General features: G+C 38.9%; 1 protein-coding gene across 1 annotated transcript in view; it reads right to left on the bottom strand.

Annotated features, from left to right (window-relative positions):
• Positions 1–21,385, bottom strand: part of LOC140275592 (immunoglobulin superfamily DCC subclass member 3) — a 36,990-nt gene extending 15,605 nt beyond the window's left edge. The window contains exons 1-10 of the mRNA XM_072371104.1: positions 21,361–21,385; positions 18,773–19,078; positions 17,552–17,696; positions 17,003–17,133; positions 15,782–15,919; positions 15,510–15,668; positions 3,243–3,408; positions 2,031–2,281; positions 1,780–1,944; positions 519–707 (exon numbers count right to left, since the gene is read on the bottom strand). Of these exons, the coding sequence (XP_072227205.1) occupies positions 519–707; positions 1,780–1,944; positions 2,031–2,281; positions 3,243–3,408; positions 15,510–15,668; positions 15,782–15,919; positions 17,003–17,133; positions 17,552–17,696; positions 18,773–19,078; positions 21,361–21,385 (1,675 nt within the window). The remainder of the gene's footprint in view (positions 1–518; positions 708–1,779; positions 1,945–2,030; positions 2,282–3,242; positions 3,409–15,509; positions 15,669–15,781; positions 15,920–17,002; positions 17,134–17,551; positions 17,697–18,772; positions 19,079–21,360) is intronic.
• Positions 21,386–22,013: the final 628 nt, after the last annotated feature.

The following is a 22,013-nucleotide window of genomic DNA, read 5'->3' on the forward strand; positions in this document are numbered from 1 at the left end:
ATTGAACAATTTTGTATCTCATGTCTGAAAGGGCTTAAAAGTACTTAACACGCCTCTAAATAATGTGATGCTAGAAATGTTGTGAATATAGCTGAAGTATAGCTACATTCACTCTTTTTTGGCCACATTTCTAGCTGTTGATATCCCTTGGTTTGGCATCCCCTGTTACAGACATTCTTAACTGTTGTCTGAGAGCGCAGGGATCTTATGCTTAATTTTTTTTCACAGCACCAGGTTAAGTTGATAAATTGCCACATAGATTTTGGCCATGGTGAACTCACAGTTCAAAAGAGGAGGTAATTTTAAATACAATGTTTAACCTGTGTGCACTGGATTACATATTCAAGCCCCAAGAGAGAGGTCTCTAACAGTCTGTTAGAATTATGTGCAATTTGTATATGCTATGCAAAAATGTGTATAATGCTTTAAAGAGACAGATGGCAACATTTCAAGACTTGACCTTCTCTTCTTACACATGGACATGCAAACACAGAGAAACAAGAAGCACACAGACTTACCAAGGTTAGAGATGGTGTGGGCATTGGTATTATATGGCAACTGAATTGGCTCCAGGTATTCAGCATTGGGGACCCTTCGGTAGGAGAGCCTGAAGCCCTCAGCTTTACCAGGCTTACTAGTGAGCTCCCAGAGAACCTGCACAGAGCTTGAGTTCAGTACCTTGGTGAAGTAGGTGGGTGGGGCTGGAACTGGAAGAAGACGGAGAAAGAAAAATGTGAAAAGACTTCAAGAGAAAAATGACTATCAAATCTTAAAAGATAAATGTCTGTGCTCCAAGGAAATGGAGCAGAATATTGTCATTGCAGCAGTCAAAGGAAAGTGCAAAGACAACTGACCATAAAAGCTGGGAAAACACAAGATTGTTATTTACTAGCGACTGACACCTGGCAGAAACCTAGTTTTGGCAATTAAAAAAAACACATCAATATGGACAATTTATTACAAGGTCAACACAAACTGATGAGTTCACACAAACTGAAGACTTGTCACACTTATTTGAGTATATTTAAGGAAGTAGCCCAGATAAGAAGTCTTCTCTGTTCAACAAATAACTAAATGACCAAATAACCTGCAGAATTCTCCGTGTCCATCGTCACTGTTTCTAGACTGCAGTCTCGTACTAATTAGCCCAGTTTGATAAATTTGGCCCTCACAGTAATGAAATAATAAAAGTAATCTAACAACCAACTGAAGAATAACATTCTTAATTTATTAATATTAAGTTCAGAAATGGCACTGCAGTTGTGCTGAATAAAAAGTGCTATCTTTGACGCAGTTAGGCAACAAAGCAAGTCTTTATCCTAAACCTGGATGGCTTTCTGGAAATTAATTTGACAGACCCACAGCCTCAAGCAAATGCATGAGTTTGTGTTTTTGTCCAGTCAATTGTTTGATCATGCAAATCATGTCAGGATATTTAATTCTCTTATATGTTTGTTTTAAAAAAATATTCTCACTGATGTCCTCCCTTCTCTCATCATATAGACAGTGATCAATATAGATATCTGCCATATATTCATGATAAAAATTTATTTGGAGAAAAAAACTGTAATCTGCCAGTTTTATCAGGGTGTCATGTTTCTGCATTTAGCAGACACTTTTATCCAAAGCGACTTACAGGTAGGCAGATAGGGTAAGGGGGTCTTGCCTAAGGACCCCTACTGGAGGTAATACCTTTCATGCAGTAAATTTGAACTCAGGTCTCCCACATGGAAGGTGGCAATCATACCACTATACTATCCAGTAGTGTCCAGTTCTTACCACCCCCGTGTGTTGTAGCAACCACGGTGCGGGACTGCTGGCTGGCTCCCAAGGAAGAGTAAGCCTTCAGGTAAAGAGAGTAAGTAGTGGATGGTTCCAGGTTGGTCACATCATGCTGAAAGGTGTCTTTACTTATGGCCTCCTGCAGCTCCATATTATCAGGCTCTAAATCAAAGACACATACACGTTGCTATGTAAGCACAAACCAAGTTTGACTTTGTGTGTGTGTGTGTGGTCATGCTTACACTTACCACCTATTTTGCGAATGTGTAGAACGTATCCGATTATGTTATCAGTGATGCTCGTGGGTGGATGGCTCCATGTTATTTGCAGTGTGTTTGTGGAAAGGGCACCAGCTACAAGGCCTTGAGGAGCAGCAGGCAAGTCTTTAGCCTGGCTCACAGCCAAACGGGCGCTGGCCTGGTTGGTTCCAGCACTGTTCTCAGCAATGCACTGGTAGATAGCCTCATCCTCTGTGCTAATGCGGGTCAGAGCGAGAGTGCTGCACAGACAACACAGAATTGCATCAGTTCACTCTTAATTCAAGTCTAAGGTACTTTGCCGTATAAACAGTGGACTGATGACATTGTATATGTCATTTCATGTCATTGATCCATCATTAATCACACTTTCATCTGAAGACATTCAGAGCCTAACAGTAGTTATCAAGTGTATCGACATTGTGTAGTATTGTGTAGTGTTGCCACCATATGGAACATGTGATGGAACACCATATAAAGCAAGGTATAGTGTTTGTATTATAAGTAATTTGCATGTGTTGAGTATTTGATGTAAAACCATGGCCTCTATCTGAGAATAACACTATTCTGAAAAAAAAGTGTCAAATGGTTTTTCTTCTGAGATGCTGTAAGTCTGTGACACATTCCGTTCCTTTGCTGCTCCATAATTGTGCAATCAGTTATCTCTCTGTTTCTGCTCTGTGTTACAAACACACACACACTTTAGTAAAAAACATTTCCTTTATAAATTTGAATATAACTACCATGTTTTCTCTGCTAACAGTAACACACTGACACACTTGCACTGCAGCCTACTTGCATGTTCATCAAATGCTGTTTCTGCTGTGACAGGTATCATTATTAGTATGATTCTGAATGACTTTTTTTGATTATAAATTTGGGTGCTCCAGTCTCCTCCTACAGTCACCCACAAAAACATGCATTTTAGGTTAACATTGTTTATAAATGGAACATAACTCCATATATTATATTTATAAATTGTTATATAAATATTATCATTTTGAATTTCCCACAATGGGTGATGAATAAAGTATTGTTCTATTTCTATAACTGTGAACATAAATGTATTCAGGATATACCCTTTCACATGACTAATGTCAGCTGGGATAGTCTCCATTATCAATAACTTTTAACTGGTGTAAAGACTAGATGGATGTAACTGAAGTAAGTAATACATATACATCATCAACCACTATCATTTACCTGTTGTTGTTTGTCAGCTTGACATTTTGTCCAGGCATCAGGACCTTGCCATTCTTCAGCCAGATGAGGTGAGGATCAGGAACACCTTGGGCTACGCAAGTGAACACAGCACTGCCCCCTGCTGGTCTGGACACAGACTGCGGCCATTGTACGAATTCAGGTGGAGCTTAGGAAGAACAGAGAGAGAGATGAGACTGGGTGCAAACAACAAATAAATTGCAATGTGCTATACAAAGGCTCAATATGTTTAGAACTGAATCATCGTTGTAAATTAGTTCTGGGTGAATTTCAGATATAATATGTGAAAACTTGAATCAGAGACAAAAAAAAACAATGGTTATTCAGAGAGACTATAAAAGTTATGAAAAGATAATATGTTTAAACGTTTATTATAGACTCCCTCAGGTGAAAATCAAGTTTTGGCTGCTGAATGTATCCTACCACTTATTACTACTTAAAGAAAAAAAAAACAATAACAGTCATCAGATTATGACCAAGATAGGGAAAAGACTTGAAAACATTCTGCTCTCAAAGGTCCAACAACTGCTCTCCTCAATTCTCAGACTGCTGTTAAAAGAAGGTGCTTCACAGTGGGAAACATAGAACCGTCCCAACTTTTTTGGAATATGTTGCTACCATCAATCAAGCTGCCCTAATATTTTTCATGAAATAGTAAAACGTCTCTATTTCAGCATTTGATATGTTTTCTATAGTCTAATTTGAATAAAATATTGGTTTATGAGATTTGTAAATCATTACATTATTTTTTATTTATATTTTGTGTCAAAATTTGTGTCAAAATTTTTTACATGCTGTCATCCCCCAGCTTTTACTGCTGCTGACCATCAAAGAATTACTTTTATAATTACCTTAACCATTACCAGTTTATGCCTAACCCTAACTTCAGGCTTAATGTACACCTTAGTTCTAATCCTGACCAAGACCGTACGTTTTGCCACGTTAAGTATTGACTTTGGATCCTTTAAGAACTGCTGTACAAGGTACACATCTAGAAAAGATGACAATGAGGAAAGAAAACAAAACATAAACACACAAACATTTAGGCTGACCCTGGCCAGTCCATAACTGACTTTGGGTAGATGCAGGGTTGACTGCTTCCTATTCAACCATTTAAGTTTTAGAGACACAATGGATAGATATTAGATGTAAGTGCTTACCCCAGAAGACCTGCAGCCCCTCCCCACTTGGATCAGCCCTCAGCATCTCATTGATCTGCTAACCTCTTAAATTGATACTATTTTGTATACAAATGGACATACAACAGCATAAATCAAGGGGGAACTACAAATGAGACTTCTAAATATCAGTTCCTGTGTTTTGAAAAAAAAATTTCCTTGGAAACCAAAATGATGGCGCATGGATCAATGAAAAAAAAAGCCTGAAAAGATTCTGTTAAAAGAGTTTTCAGAAAAAGAATACATTGGTATTACAAAGGGTTTGCATTATTAAACCTTTTGGTATGCTTTCAAATATTCATTTATTTTTAACTCCCCATATCAGTCACTTATTAAAGAAGTTGAAAGATGAAAGAATAAGTATTTAAATCAACATTCTACAAAATTGACAGCCATGTTTCACGTCTCCCTCAAAGAAATGCAAATGTAGACCTCAACCCCTCTCCCTGGGTGCTATCCATCTTGTGGTCCACACCTCCTTTCTCTATCCACCTCCATTTCTGCCTGTCCTGCCTTGAGTGCCTCCTCCCTCCCTGCAGTCATTTTACAGACATATCCCTGTAATCCTTCCGTCAGGGTCAGGGGACAGAGGTCACAGGTCATTCTAAACCCCAGCTCTTTTCCAACTGCAACCCCCACCTGCACTTTGCATTGACCATTGAATCATCCCCCACTTTTTGGCTCTCCATATGTTATTGCTTTGTCCCTTCATTGTGACCATGACCGTGGACATCCAGTCACAGACTGTGTGAAAGTTTAGACCTCTGTTAATCCTACAAACAGCAGCCATATTCACTGAACTCAAATTTAGTCAAATAATATAAACAATGACTTTTACTGTGAGTCATGACAGTATCTCTGGACATTTGAATTTCAAGCTTTTGTAGTACAGTGGCAATTTAAGATTCTTACAAAACATGAATGCCAACTGATCAAGCATTTTCTAAAACAATATTTTCTCTTTTTTGAGTTAGTGTTATCAGTATTTACAAACATGATTCTGAAAAATACTTAAGACATTTCCATTTTTAAACTAAAAAACAGTTTAAATTCATGCACATGTTTTTATAAGTGACAAAAGGACTAAAATCTGGGTAAATAGAATTGGACCATTTGAAATGCAAAAGAAAACAGTGCAAAGCTTGTGGGTATATTTCCTCCATAACTGCAAAAGGGAAGTCTCACCTCTCTCAAAATATCCCTGACACTTTAACGAGTGAATAAATGTTTGGCACTCTTCCCAAAATATACAAATTGCTATCTAGAGTATACAACACTTGGAATATTACAATGATGCGGTATAATTTGCGATTTTTATTGACAAAGAACTTGTATTTCTGGCTTCAAGCTAGCAGTAATAAAAAAATTTAATGAATAATAATTCCATATTATCACGTGGGACTAATCCCAGCCTGGCCTTCTGCAGCATTGTTATATTAATCCAATTGCAGATGTATTAAGGCAAAGTAGAAACATCTCAATTTCTACAATTTCAGTGGCTTTGTAAACCAGAATGTCTGTAGTCACATAACCAAGAACCTAAAGCTAAAAGCTCTTTGTTCTCTTTCAACCCCATGAGGACAAAAAGACTGATCAATAAATCAATACATTTTTCAGAGATCAGACCTTTTTCCCCTTCTCTATGCTAAAGGTACTGTCAATCGCTGTGAGAGAGTGACAGAGGGAAGTATTGATTATTCTAGTCATAAAGTCAAGCACAAAAGGTGAAAAGGGGTAATGGCAGAAGGCTACACTGAATTATTTGAATGACGCCAAAGTCATTGTAGTGGGTGACTTTAATATTCATGTAGATGTTGAAAATGACAGCCTAAATATTAACTTTAATTCTATATTAGACTCTATTGGATTTTCTCAAAGTGTTCACAGACCTACTCACTGCCTTAATCACACCCTTGACCTTGTGCTGACTTATGGCATTGAGAGTGAACAGTTAACAGTGTTCCCTCATAACCCTGTCTTGTCTGACCATTTTTTAATAACTTTTGAATTTACATTACTTGACTATACAGCTTCTGAGAAGAATTTTACATATAGAAGGTGTCTATCAGAAAATGCTGTAACCAGATTTAAAGAGTTGATTTCATCATCCTTTTCTTCACTGCCATGTGCAGATATGACAGAGGACGGCTACCTAAATTTTACTCCAGTAGAACTTGACTCTCTTGTTGACAGCACTACAGCTTCAATGCGTACAACACTGGACAATGTTGCCCCTCTGAAAAGGAAGGTAATCAGTCAGAAGAGGTTGGCTCCTTGGTATAATTCACAGCTGCGTGCGTTAAAGCAGACTGCAAGAAAGCTGGAGAGACAGTGGCGTTCCTCTAATTTAGAAGAGTCTCAATTAGTCTGGAAATATAGTTTAATAACGTATAAGAAAGCCCTTCGTAAAGCTAGAACTGCTTATTATTCATCATTGATAGAAGAGAATAAGAATAATCCTAGGTTTCATGGCGCCCACTGAGGCAGACGTGTTTGCTCGCTCTGTTACAGAAGGCCGACTTTTTTGCCTTTTTCTTCTTTTGTGTACAAATGCAATGCACTGCTAACTTACAACAGACAAACACTGTTGGACATAGCTACCTCCCACAGTAGCTCCCAATTCACTGGTTTCGTATCATCAGATTTACAACATTGTTCGCAACTGTGACCACTACCACCATCCTTGGGAAGGACGAGAAGCACCAAGCCCGACTGAACACGCTGACCCAAGGAGAGCACTCTGGAGATGGCAACGCAAACGAGACAAGAGGGGAGGGCTCCATGCTAGGCTAAAGGCATGTGCTAGCCGATCATCGCTACCAAGCCTCCTTCTAGCTAACGTGCAGTCTCTGGAAAACAAACAAACAAAGATCACAACTCAGCAGGAAATGAGTGAATGCTACGCTCTGATTTTCACCGAAACCTGGCTTTCTGATGATATTCTGAAATTCAGTTACATACATACTCTGTACGCCGAGTAGACCAGACTTCAGCCTCCAGTAAGAGCAAAGGTGGAGGTGTGGGTGTGTTTGTGAACGACTCGTGGTGTAGGGATGTACGACTGTTCATAAACCCTGTTCACCTGATGTGGAGCTTTTGCTGCTGCAATGCCGACCCTACTATCTACCGAGGGAATTCACTGCTGTATTTTTGGCCACTTTACATCCCCCCAGCACACTCCACAGCAGTGATCAGCAAGCTCCATAACGTCATCAACGTACTGGAGACGGCTCATCCGGACACGGTTTTAACTGTTGCCGGTAACTTCAACCACTGCAACTTAAAGACTGTGTTTCCTAAATACCATCTGCATGTGGATATTCCCACCTGTGACAAGAACACGCTGGATCTCATATACAGCAACATACGTGGTGCATACAGACAGAGACTCAAACAGACAAACCCTGTCACCAAACAGGTTCAACTTTGGACATCAGAGACTGAGAGCACCCTGCAGGACTGTTCACGCCCAGACAGACTGGGATGTGTTCAAAGCTGCAGCCATACTGGAGGACTCTTCTGTCAGCATACAGAACTATGCACAGTATGTCACTGGGTACATCAGCACTTGTGTTGACAACATCGTGCCCACCATACAAATGAAGACGTTCCCCAATCAAAAGCCCTTGATCAACAGTCAGGTACGGTGTATGCTGCGTGCTCGCTCCACTGCATTTAAATCTGGCAATGAGACAGAGTACGAAGCTGCAAAGTACGGACTGAGGAGAGCCATCACAGTGACCAAGAGGCAGTACAGAGAGAAGCTGGACGGCTTCTACTCTTCTGCCGACTCCAGGCGGATGTGGCAAGGCCTGCAGCAGATCATAGAATACAGGAACACCACCAGCATCATCAGGTCCTCAGACAGCCTGCCTGATGACCTCACCAACTTCTACTTCTGGTTCGAGACCACCAGCAACATCACAGGGAGTTGGTACACCTGGCCCACCCAACCCCCTGCCTCTCCTCCACCAATGGTATCCTCAGTCCACGTACTCAAAACCCTGAATAGGATCAACCCCCGCAAGGTAGCAGCCCAACATCCCTGGGCGGGCCCTCAGAACAGGTGCCAATGAACTGGCAGATGTACTCACCTCCATCTTCAAACTCTCCGTCAACCAGAGCACCATCCCCTCCTGCTTCAAGACCACAACCATCGTCCCCAAGAAGAGCCCACCCACCTGCCTGAATGACTACAGACCAGTTGTCGCGATTTAGGTTTTGATTCATGTCTTGTCACGTCATTTCCTGTTTTATTTTGAAATTCCTCTCGTTTCAGATACCTTGCCCTTCCTCCTGTGTCAAGTGTCTGATTGTCTTCCCTGATTCCCAAAGGTTTTCCACCTGCTCCCCTTGGCTCCTCTTGTGCTCAAATAGTCTGCGTCTCCCTTGTCTTGTGCCAGTGTGTTGTCTCTGTTATGAGCTTCATTACTCGCATCTTGTTCCACAGTTTCCATGTCCCTAGTTTCCACCGCCACAGAATCCTCGAGCCTGCAGTGAGCGATAATCCTGCAGAGCACATCCTTTTGTTGTAAGTTATTCATTAAGCCATAGCTTTAGTTTGGACCACGGTGAGTTTCACAGCCTGGTTTTTTGTTCCTCTGTTTTGGAGAGATTTTTATTTGTAACGTTTTCCTGGTGGCTCTGTTTTTGAGAGAGCTTCTTTTGTTTAAGTCCGCCTCAGTGAGAGAGCGTGAGTTTATTTGTAATCTTTAATAGCCCTTTGCTTTCCTCCTAGAGTGGAGAGGTTTTGATTTGGATCATTTTCATAGCGGCACTCTCCTTCACCATAGTTATTGAGGAGAGTGCTTCAGGAGTTTCACAGCCTCTTTATTTGCTCTGTTTGGAGATCCTCCTGCTGTTTATTATAAATAAACATTCTTGACTCTGAACAGCTGAGAGGATCATCAGGACTCCACTCTCATCCCTGCAGAGCATATACAACGGCAGAGTCCACAGGAAAGCTGCCTCCATCATCAAAGACCCACCCCCTCCCAGCATGGACTAAATTGCACTACCAATAAACTCTTCACTTTGATTTTTTTTAACTATTCAGTGTATATATATTTATTATTTTGCTTCTGTTTTTTGTATATAGCATTTTTTTACTCTATAAAGCTTTTTTTTTTAAACTATATATAGCTTTTTTACTCCTTTCACTGGCATTCTTGCAGACAGCAAAGTAAGTTTTTCATTGCACCGGGAAACATGTCTCTACTGTGCGTATGACAACAAAAAACTTTTCAGCACTGTTTGCCAGGCTGACAAAGAGTCCGAGCTCTGTTGAGCCATGTATTCCTTTAACTCTCAGCAGTGATGATTTCATGAGATTCTTTATCAATAAAATTGTTTCTATCTGAGAGAAGATTAATGGAATCCTTCCCACTATCATCACTGATGTATCATCAAGTAGAGCAGCTTTAGAAGTATCTTTAGAACCTGATTTGTATTCAGACGGCTTCAGCCCAGTTGATCTCTCTGAGCTAACAACAGCAATAGTCTCTTCTAAACCATCAACTTGTATTTTAGACCCAATCCCAACCAGACTGTTCAAGGAGGTTTTCCCCTTAATTGACACTTCCATATTGGATTTGATCAATCTGTCTTTGTTGACAGGACATGTACCTCAGACTTTTAAGGTTGTCATTAAACCTTTACTTACAAAAACCTACTCTTGATTCAGAAGTGTTGGCTAACTATAAGGCAAGAGTTTTAACCAGGACTAAGAGATCTGAACACATCACACCAGTTTTAATATATCTACACTGGCTTCCAGTCAGTCACAGAATGGATTTTAAAAGCCCACTGATGGTTTACAAATCCCAGAATGGTTTAGGCCCCAAATACATCTGTGATATGTTCAGAGAATATAAACCCAGCAGAGCTCTTAGATCCAAGGACTCAGGTCAGCTGGTCCAGTCCAGAGTCCAGACTAAACCTGGAGAAGCAGCATTTAGCTGTTATGCTGCAAACAAGTGGAACAAACTGCCAGAGGAGATTAAACTGTCACCAAATGTAGACATTTTTAAATCCAGGTTAAAAACATTTCTTTTTTCATGTGTCTGTGCATGAAATCTGCACGGTATCTTTTAACTTATCTCGACTGTTGCTTGTTTTAATTCATTTTATTTATTTTTTTTATATTCTTTGACATATTTTTAATGCTTTTTCTGCTCCCCGTTGCAATGCTTTTATTTTATGTAAAGCACTTTGAATTGTTTTGTACATGAAATGTGCTATACAAATAAATTTGACTTTTGACTTTTTTTACTTTTGACTATCACCCTACATCCTATCTCCCTTTTTTGTCTAAAGTTCTTGAAAAAATAGTTGTAGCTTAACAAAGAGTTTCAGTCAGGATTCAGAGTGCATCATAGCACAGAAATGGCACTGGTGAAAGTTACCAATGATCTCCTCTTAGCCTCTGATAGCGGACTTGTTTCTGTACTTGTCCTGTTGGATCTCAGTGCTGCATTTGATACGATCGATCACAGCATTCTGTTACAGAGACTTGAACATGTTATTGGGATTAAAGGATCTGCATTTAAGTCATCCATCCATTTTCTATACCCGCTTAATCCGTCGGTCAGTTTGCGGGGGGGCTGGAGCCTATTCCAGAAGTCATCTGGCGAGAGGTGGGGTACACCCTGGACAGGTCGCCAGTCCATCACAGGGCCACACAGAGACAAATGAGACAAACAATTTTAGAGACACCAATTAACCTAACATGCATGTTTATGGACAGTGGGAGGAAGCCAGGGTACCTGGAGAAAACCCATGCATACACAGCGAGAACATGCAAACTTCGCCACAGCCGGGAGTTGAACCTGGAACCCTCTTGCTGTGAGGCGACGGTGCTAACCAGTCATATTTCAGTTTGATTTCAGTTTGTTCTTGTTCTTGTAAAGAATCTTCCTCACACACCAGACTAAGTTATGAAGTTCCTCAGGGTTCTGTGCTTGGACTGATTCTTTTCACTTTGTACATGCTTCCATTAGGTAACATTATCAGACAGCATGGCATAAATTTCCATTGCTATGCTGATGATACTCAGCTGTACTTATCTATGAAACCAGATGAAACCAATAGGTTGGTCAGACTACAAGCCTGTCTTAAAGACATAAAGACCTGGATGACTCAGAACTGTCTGCTTTTAAATTCAGACAAAACTGAAGTTGTTCTCTTTGGACCTGAGCGCTTCAGGGAGAAATAGTCTAGTTATATAGTTACTCTAGATGGTATTTCCTTGGCTTCTAGTTCTACAGTGAGGAACCTTGGAGTTATTTTTGACCAGAATTTATCATTTGACGCACATATAAAACTGGTTTCTAGGACTGCCTTCTTTCACCTTCGTAATATTGCTAAAATCAGGAACATCCTGTCTCAGGGTGATGCAGAGAAACTAGTTCATGCATTTGTTACTTCAAGATTGGACTACTGTAATTCCTTATTATTGGGCTGTCCCACATATTCTCTGAAAAGTCTCCAGCTGATCCAAAATGCTGCAGCCAGAGTTCTGATGAGAACTAACAGGATAGATCATGTTTCTCCAGTTTTAGCTTCTCTTCATTGGCTCCTTGTTAAATTCAGAATAGAATAGAATAGAATCCTCATATATAAAGCTCTTAATGACCGAGCTCCATCATATCTTAAAGATCTCTGTAAGATATTTTCTTAACAGAGCACTTCACTCCCAAACTGCAGGTTTACTTGTTAGAATGGGAGGCAGAGCCTTCAGTTATCAGGGCCCTCTCCCGTGGAACCAACTGCCAGTTTGGCTTCAGGAAGCAGACACCCTCTCTACCTTTAAAATCAGGCTTAAAACTTTCCTTTTTGATAAAGCTTATAGTAAGGGATGGCTCAGGTGATCCTGAAACATCCCATAGTTAAGCTGCTATAGGCTTAGACTGCTGGGGGACCTCATCTGTCACACCTTTCCTCACTTTGCTCTCTTTTTCCCCCTGTTTAATTTCTCAAATGATTTTATGTACATGTGACATTATTGTGGTTATTAACCTATGTTTCCCTGTTCCAACAGGTATCCTTTGAATGGTGTTATGGTGTTTTTCCTCCCCCTTTTCTGTCTTCTCAAACCCCAGCTGGTCGAGGCGGATGGCCACCCTTCCTGAGTCTGGTTCTGCCAGAGGTTTCTTCCTGTTAAAAGGGAGTCGTTCAGGACGGGAGATTGGACTGATGAGAATTTCCTTAGCTCGGAAGTTGTTTTTGAATTGGCTCTATATCAACGAATTGGATTACTTTTTTAATTAATTAATTGGATTTGATTGGATTATGATTACAATGAATTGAACTCCAACTGGCTTGAATTGGACTATATTATTTAAGTGCCTTGAGATGACATTTGTTGTAATTTGGTGCTACATAAATAAAACTGAATTGAATTGAATTGATTTCATGTAGATTACAAGAAATTTGGTAAAACATACTTTAGTTAGTTTTGGGATTATATGATGTTAATTATATTATTTTCTCAATTTAGAGGATAGATTATGTAGTATAATGTTCTCAATTAATTGATTTAAAGATTTCTTAAATCTATTTTTATTTTTTGTGGCAGCCTATGACATAAAATAAATTCCGCTCTGCACCCTTTCAGGTCAGAGTTATGAAAGCTATACCAGGTAACAGCTAACTGAACGTTAACAGTGAATACAATCTAGAAGCATGATCACTTTTCAGAATAAACCATTATGGTTGACATCATGCCTAAATATTTTTATATCAAATATAAAGCAAAGCATTTAGGATGTAACGCTGAAGGATTAATAGAGCACAATTAAAGTTATTTTCACATTAGTTATATGATCAAATAAAACTGATAGAAATATCTTATACATTCTTTCTTTTTTATGTTCTGTGTTTTTAGTGTTTGATCCAAAAGACTGAATTTCATAAAATCATTTGAAAGCACAATACTGAATGATAACATCTTCACGTGGTTAAATGTTTTTGTCACAGCAAACCAAACTTTTGTCAGATATAGGTGACAGAAGGACAAAGTAACAAGCTTTACTGCAATAACCAACTGCTGTCTGATTATAACATTTTATGTTCAATCCAACTTTATATGTATAGTGCTTTAAACACTACACAGTTGGCCAAAGTGTTGTTGCAAATATAACAAACAAAGTAAAACACTAAAAACAACCAATAAAACAAAGTCATGGTAAAAGCCGGACTGAATTAAAAACCAAGGGAAAAAAAAGTGGTTTAAGAGAAAACCTAAAAACAGCAAGTGAGTTGGCCTACCTGATGTTATAAGGTAACTCAGAGTTTACAGGTTTAAAAAAGACAGGTTTAAAACCGTATGAGGATTGTGACAGTTAGAGGCAATAATATCATCCATCCATTTTCTATACCCACTTAATCCATTTTAGGATCATGAGGGACTGGAGCCTATTGCAGCTGTCAATGGGTGAGAGGCAGGGTCACCAGTCCATCACAGGGCCCCATAGAAACCATCCACAAAGCAAGCATGTTTTTGGATGTGAAGCCAGAGTACCCAGAGAGAACCCACACAGACATGATGACAACATGCAAACCCCACACAGAAAGGCTCCAGCAGGGAATTGAATCCAGAACCCCCTGCTGTGAGGTGACTGTGCTAACCACCACACCAAAAGGAGCCCCTTGCAATAATATCAGAAAATTACTTTGTTTTAGAGGATTTCACAGTTCTCTGATAAAAACACCAGCTCTCTTTCAGTATCTGGAAGGACACCAGTAAACTGTCCTTCTTCCAGTTTCACTCAGCTCTTCTGCATTCACACCGAACAGCCCGGGTAGCGTCATTTAACCAAGGCTCGGGTTTGGGCTTGGAAAGCTTAGTTTTTAGCAGAGCCACAGTATCTAATATTGTTTAACAAAAAGAATGAAATTGAGAAGGATAAAGTCTCAACATCTGAATCAAAACACTGAGATTTAATTGGGTTTATTTTTTAGTGAAACGCTGCAGAGAACTAAGTAGCAGTGAAAGAGTTATCAACACGACAGTGTTGGGCAGGGGCGCAAGGTTTAACCATATGACAAAGGAGAGGCATGTCAAATACAACAGGCATGTGGTCTGAGAACACAGCATCACAAACTTCAAGGTTACAAACAGTAAAACCATTTGTTAAAACAAGATCAAGAATGTGTCCATGCTCTTGTGGCAAGTTGAGATTTAAACAAAATTTGGGAATTATAACTGGTCAAGTTTGATTCTAATTTGCACAAAAAGTGATCCTTTAGAAAAAGCGCATGCATCACTATTTTTCTTTACAATATACATCTCTGTACAGTGTTTAAGGATTGATTTACATTTGCTCTATTGTGAAATCAATTTTCATCATAACAGAAAGAAGATCTTTCTTGGTTCCTAAAAATTGAGCTGTGAGCTCTCTTGATATTCCTTGCTTCCATACTGCAAACTTCCACCAAACACCCTGGGAGGTGAACTCCTGCTGGTCACAGGGGAGGAAGAGCTAAGGAGAGTGAGAGATATGATAGGGCTGGGTGTGGACATGTGAAGGGGGACTTAGCCATCCCCCTTCACTGCAGGCATTGCAGTAGGCCCTTGCTAAGTCTCTCCCCAACATATACCAAGGGGCAAAGCTGAAAGAAAGGCATGTAGCTTTGTTGCTGACCACCTCCCTCTCTTCCCCTAAATACCAGCACCAGGTAATATGGTCATTATTGCACCTTCACATAAGCTATTAAAATCAGGTTTAAAAAATCAAGTTTAAAAACAAAAAAGGGGGAAAAAAAGGCCAAGTCTGCAACGTGGTTTCGTGTTTCCTGGAAACAATTAATCTGTGATGGTCAACATGGTTCACAAAGCTAAAGAAACACATGTATATGCTCAGTCTGCTTTTTATTTGATATTTACTGAGTCTAGATTATGATAATAATAAGAAACATTTACAGATTTTATGACTGTGAATCGTAAGTTTCCAAATAGGTTCTGACATTGAAAAACTTGCTGTTTAAGCCTCTGGGTGTACTTCACACATAGACATTCCAACTTAAAACAATATGAGGAAGAAGTGATAACAAAGAATCGGTAAGGCCTCACCTTGTACTACAAGGCGTCCAAGTGCAGTACGTCTCATTCTGGTACCAGGCCGATTGGCAGCACACACATACACACCAGAGTGTTGCAGGGAAACATCTGAGATCATCAGATTTCCAGTCCCTAGGACTTGGATACCCTCCACCCCAATGGAGCGCCCATCTGTTGGACACACAAAGAAATATAGATGGTTGGAGAAGTAAAAGTAAAAACATGTGGCTTGCTTAAAATAATCTTTCACAGACATAAATTCTATTATGATCAAATCAAGGTACCCAGCCTGCTCCAAGAAACAATGGGCCTTGGGTTTCCTGTAGCGATACATTCCAGGATAGCAGTCTGATGAACAGTGATAGTTAGATTTTGGGGCCCAGACAAAATGACTGGCTCTTTGTAGGTTTTGGAAGCTCCACCTGGAAGGTTGAGACAACAAAAAAAGGAAGGAAAAAAGAGATGACAATACACACTGAGACAAAGCCTATTACTAAGTGTTAGCTGAAGCACTGGTTTCCATATCAATCCACAACAAATTATGGATTGAACAGCTCAAAAGTTTGAATGCCATCTCTCTCATATTTTTGGCTTTTAATAGACAAGATGTAAGCACAACAATTAAGCTTGCCTATTTACTGTGCTGTTTTAATTTGAAAACTAGACTTTAACTGTTAACCAAACTTCAGTGATTTTCTGAAGAAATTAGTTCAAGTACATATAGCCATTATTACAGAAACTCTAGAGGATCCCCAAACAATAAAAAAAGTTGTTCCCGCTGCCTTCTCTCTCCTTAGCTAGGGCTCTGTTTCTCTAGCTGTCTCCTCTAATTGCAGATGTAGGCTGGTGTCTGTTATAAACCCTGACTGCTTTTTATACTAGCCTCCTTTTTCTACTTGCTGCAAGATTATGGGCTTATCCACTGTTAGTCTGATTCCTGTATCTAAGTTTGTCTATACAAACAATCAGCCATTATGTAATCAGCTTTTCCCTGTTCTCCAAATATAAAGGGACTGACTACTAGGCACCACTTGCCTTGACTCTCTGGGCATTTCTTATCTGACTCTCAGACCCTTGCTTCCCAGCCCAGCTCCAGCTCAATGTAAGCCAGTGCCTTGTGCCTTTCCAATAAACTTTTAGACCAAAAAAGTATTCTACATCTGACTTTGGATTTGGGTTCCACCTCTTTGTCAACTTATAAATACAAGTGATAGCTCAGCCATAGTCTGAAAGGGTAACAATATCTGTTGACCAAATGCTTTTAAACTGCTTCAATTAAAAAAATCCTAACGCTAAGGAATAAATAATGGTTTGAGTGTGGACTCTTTTTAAGGAAAACAAAAACTGGTGCTTTGGAACTACTCAGAAAAGTGATAGCAATTATCTGTAGAGGCAAAGAGATATAAAACATTTTACTATATTATTCAGAAGGAAATAGAATTGTTGTTTCCACAGGGGCCTCTCTGACTGCTAGCATTTTACATGTTACACAGATGTTTACCTACCAGTAACATTGAATGTTGCCTCATGGCTGTAGCGAGTATTGGCAATGTTGGTGGCAACACAGCGAAAAAAACCTGTATCCACCTGCCTCACCCCTGTCACCTGGAGGATACCCATTGGAAGGAGAGTATACCTAGACAAAGGAGCCAAGGAAACAGTAAGGTACTGAAAACTCTTTCTATATCTGTAGAACGATTACGAACAAGACATTCATTAAAATTGCAGCATTGTCAGTCCATAAATATACACTGTGATGACCTTTATGGTCAAGTGATCAAGGTGTCCAACAGAATTCAATAGGCATAAAGCTGCTTAAAGTGGTTTAAAAGGTTTTTATGGTTTTCTATACTTGTAGCTTTGACTTTCACAAATGAGAAAAATAATGAGAAAAAATAAAAAAGTTGGAGTAATTTTATAGTTATTAGCGATGATAAAATATTCATTTGTAGTTGTCACATATGGTAATATACGATAGTAGTATATGATACATTTTGAGACACAGTTAAGTGTATATGTACTATAGATAGTGTCCAAGAAAAGATTGGTGTTACCTGCTGTCAGAAGTATTCAGCGGTACTCTGTTTTTCTCCCAGGTGATTTTAGCCTCCGGTACTCCATTGATCTGACACTGGAAACGAGCAACACCTCCCTCATCCACCGACATAGACACTGGGTGGGTGTGGAACTTTGGAAGGGCTGAGGTTCAAAGTACAAAGAGTTAAGTCTTAATGAGGAAGATTTTTGACATGACAGGTACTTTGAAAAATTGTAGAGAACATTGTAGGGAACTTCATATGAAGGTCTGTTTATTGATAAGTGCTTGCCTGCAAGGCAAAAACATGTAAAAACATAAATGTTTTGCAAAAACATAAAAAGGCCTGATAACCTTAATCAATATTTGTGTATACTACGGAGAAACTGTCTGAAAATAAAAGAGCATTACTATAGCAACTCACAGCGCTGAAGAGTATCTCCCTTTCACTACCATAAACCTGTGGTTTCATTAGTCTTAGTTCTCTGAAATGGTACACTTGTTGAGTGTTGAGTGCATCATGTTTTATGGATACCAAATGATGGGCCTCATAAAGGTGGGTTTAAAGTGGTTTTACATGCTGTGGAATCATAGAGAAATGTGCATATGGTATTTTAGAAAATAAGTCAATTAGGCACAAAATTAATCTAGACATTGTTTGTAATAGTAAATTAACTGTACTGTATAGTTTCTAGTCTAACTGACTACTCAAAGCATGTCAACACTACATGCCACACTCACCCATTCACTCACACAGCACATCTTAGTCTATAACAATGTGCTTTCTACTCAGTCACACACATTCATACACCGATGGAGGCATCGGTAGGCAATGTGGGGTTTAGTGTCTTGCTCAAGGACGCTTTGACATGTGGCCCAGGGAAGCTGGAGTCGACCTTCCAATTGGTGGGCGACTGCTCTTCCTCCTGAGCTATAGCCACCCCTGAATTGGACTGGAATTGTAACTTCCATGAATTTAAAACCCTGATTACAAATAAAGGGTAAACATAACCCTGTCAGAAATTTTTTTAGAATTGTGGTTGTCATCAAATTCAAGTGTTGATTTTAACATTTGATATGTTTTATAACTTATATTGTGAATAAAATGTTAGTTCATAAGATTAGCATATCATTGCATTATGTTTTTAATTTACATTTTACACAATATTCCAACATTTTTGGAGTTATAGTTTTCTTTTCTTGTATATAGGTTGGATGCACCAATAACATCATCACTTACATGCCAAATGAACTTTGGCCTTGCGGCTGACCAGTAGACCATAACGATTTTGGACTGCACAGTCATACTCGCCCATATCTGCATCGCTCCCCTCTCTGCGTTTTTGGAATCTCTGGATTAGCAATGTGCCATTTTCTAATACCCGAACCCGCGGGCTGCTGAGTAAAGGCGTCCCGTTTTTACGCCATGTAATCATTATTGGTTCCTGGCCCTGCACTTGGCAGTCCAGCATGAGTGGGCGATCCCTGACCGCAATCACATCACTGGGTTGCAGCAAGAAAGACAGCTCTGAGGCCAAACAGCCACCTGCAGAAAGGAAAAAGAAAAATACAAATTTTAAGGGAGAAATGCTATATTACTCCTCTGCTTTCTTACAAGTATAATTTACTGTACAATGAAAGGGCACGTTTAAACTAAGATTCATGTAATCTTTTTCAACATTCCTGAAAATTTGTTCCATAAAGGTCAAAACAGAATATTCATATCTCTACAAATTTAAATACCCTTTTCAATATGATCTTTAACATCATGTCATTGTTTACAGCATCATAATAGGAAACCAACAAGAGAAGAAAAATAATGGCAAATGGCAATTTTTTTGATCAGATCATAACTCTCAAGAATCCCCAAATTATGTGAAATGTTATGCTGAGAATGATAATATGAACAAAAAACAGAAGATTAAAGAAAATGGAAAAATATTTAAATCAAATCTAAAACTGCAAGTAGGGCAGATATTTCTGATCCAAGTTCATCACTTCAAAGGTGCAGAGCTAAAAATCAAACAAGGTAATGGTTTGCTTTTTCTTGTTTTCTATTCAGTTCAGAAACCCATTAGAATCCATAAAAATAGACAAACAAAAAAAGCAGATCCAATGACACACTCATTCAGAACCGTGATAGGCTGTTACATTGACATTAAATGAGTTGAAATGAAATGAGGAGAGAAACCTTGAATTGCAGGAGAATTATGGTCTATCAGGGCAATTCCAACTTAAGAGAATGCCAACAAGCCAACCAACCAAGAGAAGGCAACAACAATGTTGGTGCTGGGGAGGGGACTGCTCAAAAGTATTGCTGGGGTCAAGTGAGTTGAGCCTCCATTGAAGCAGGGGCCAGTAGTGGCAATGGTATTGTGACTATGCTTATTTGCACCCAACCCCCAGCAACCTCTGTCAAAAACCTTCATCAGCCTCCATCCACCATACACCCAAAGGCACCATCTGCCACTTTTTTATACATCCAGTCAACCCCTCCCACATCTTTCCGTCCTTTCAGATCCAACTCGAAGGTTACTTTCCCATGCCACCAGATCTCTCTTCCTTAACCTTGTCCGCTCCCCTCCATGACCTTGGTGACACTACCAGTCTCTCCCATTTTCTCTCAGTTCTTTTTGGTGTTAATGTCCTCATATGCAAAAAACCTTTAAGTCACAATAGACGCTATTCTCCAGCTGGGAAGCATTAACAAACACTGTTGCACTTGAACCAGAGCAAGCAAGATGCCTTATCAATGTCGTTATGGAGTTTTCTCCCTCTCTCTCTACATATATTACATCGCTTTACCAACATGTATTATTCTGTTGTAATCATATTTCACACAATGTAACTTGCAAATAGATTTTAAATAAAATTTGCAGACCATGTGAAGAAAACAGCCAGTTCTGTTGTAATTGATTTTTACTCAAAATAGTTTCACCGTAATATCTATCGAAACTATAAAGATTATTCCTTTCTATTCTTTAATGCAACCCACAGAAATGCTTAATAACTAAACCATAGTTGAACTGTTTAAATTACAATTGCAAAAAAAAAACTTTGTTGACAAAGCTTTAGTGTGCCAAATTAGGAAGAACCCCTTTCTTTTTCATTTGTTGCATCAGCTGTTGCAAGTTCTCATGTATAGCATATCTTACAAGAAATTGTGGGAGCTTTCAAGCAAAAGATTGATGGTTCATGTCCCATCCTCCTCAATCTTTGAAGCAGTTCTTTCCTTTTTCGTTTTTCTTTTTCTGCTGTTTTGCAGCTTTTACATACTTTTTTACTTTGCTACCATTAGCTAATCATTGCAGTTAGGTGTTAAGAGTATATGCTAGAGTTACAATTTATGTACAATTCTGGTCAAGGTAGATGGTCACACTCCCTCTGTATGGTTCTGATGGAGGTTTCTTCCTCTTTAAAAAAAAAAAAGTTTTTCCTTTCAGAATCAGAATCAGTTTTATTGCCAAGTACGTTTTCACATACACATGACTAAATCCTAAAATCAAGGGAAGCTCTTTACATTAGAATAGATTCTTAAAAAAATCAGTCCAGACAAAACAGGGTAGACAATAAGGAGTTCAGTGTACTTTAGGCAACATTTAACAAGCTAAACCTGTTTAAAGTGTGACTGAGTAAAAGTGGATTTTGAATTTTGAATTTTAAGACAGGTTTCTATTAAACCTTTTTTTACTGAAAAAAGATAAAGCAGCTTAAATGAAAAAATACAGTTCCACACATTTCTCTGTGCAAAATCTTCTAAAAGTACAGAAGTTTTCTGATATGTTATGATTATAGGGGTTGATTTAAAAAGTCCATACACAGCCTCACCAGCAATGAGGTCCCCTGCTGCCATGTACATATGAACATTTTCAAATATAACCAAAAAAAGGCGATCTTGTTTTCCTTGAAGTAGTAATCTATGATGTCAGTGACTTTGGAGCAACTTTGGAAACTTTGTTAAATTATCAATTAGTTTAAAGATAAAGTAGATTAGTCAATATCTTACATAGGATCACTATATGGAAACAACTCAATAAATTCACTGTCGACTTTAAAAATTGCCTAGGATTTGAACGTTTATGATTTTGGTTTTTTATGTGTTATGAAGTTAAATTTAATTTAAAATTTCAGAAAACAGGAATGTTTTTACACATTTGTGCATCCTTATTCTTGCAAAACCAGGTGATGTATATATTCCCTCTACCCTGATGTCATTCAGTGCAAGTGATAGAGGACAAAATGCACACTGCTTTTCAAGTAGACACATTGAAAAGTTAAAACTGAAATGCACATCAGTGTTTTTTTACAACATGACAGACTGACTGTGGCATTCTCTATCATAACAGAGACCATTCTCAGCAAATGTTCATACTTTTACAAGTAGCATAAAGATCATCACAAGCACCATAAAGGTTGACAATTATACCTTCTTACACAATCACTCTGGAATCTACAACAAAGTATTTTCCTCTGAAAAACAC

This window comes from Leuresthes tenuis, unplaced genomic scaffold (assembly GCF_036924035.1).
Source record: "Leuresthes tenuis unplaced genomic scaffold, fLeuTen1.0.hap1 SCAF_18, whole genome shotgun sequence".
Taxonomy (NCBI): Eukaryota; Metazoa; Chordata; class Actinopteri; order Atheriniformes; family Atherinopsidae; genus Leuresthes; species Leuresthes tenuis.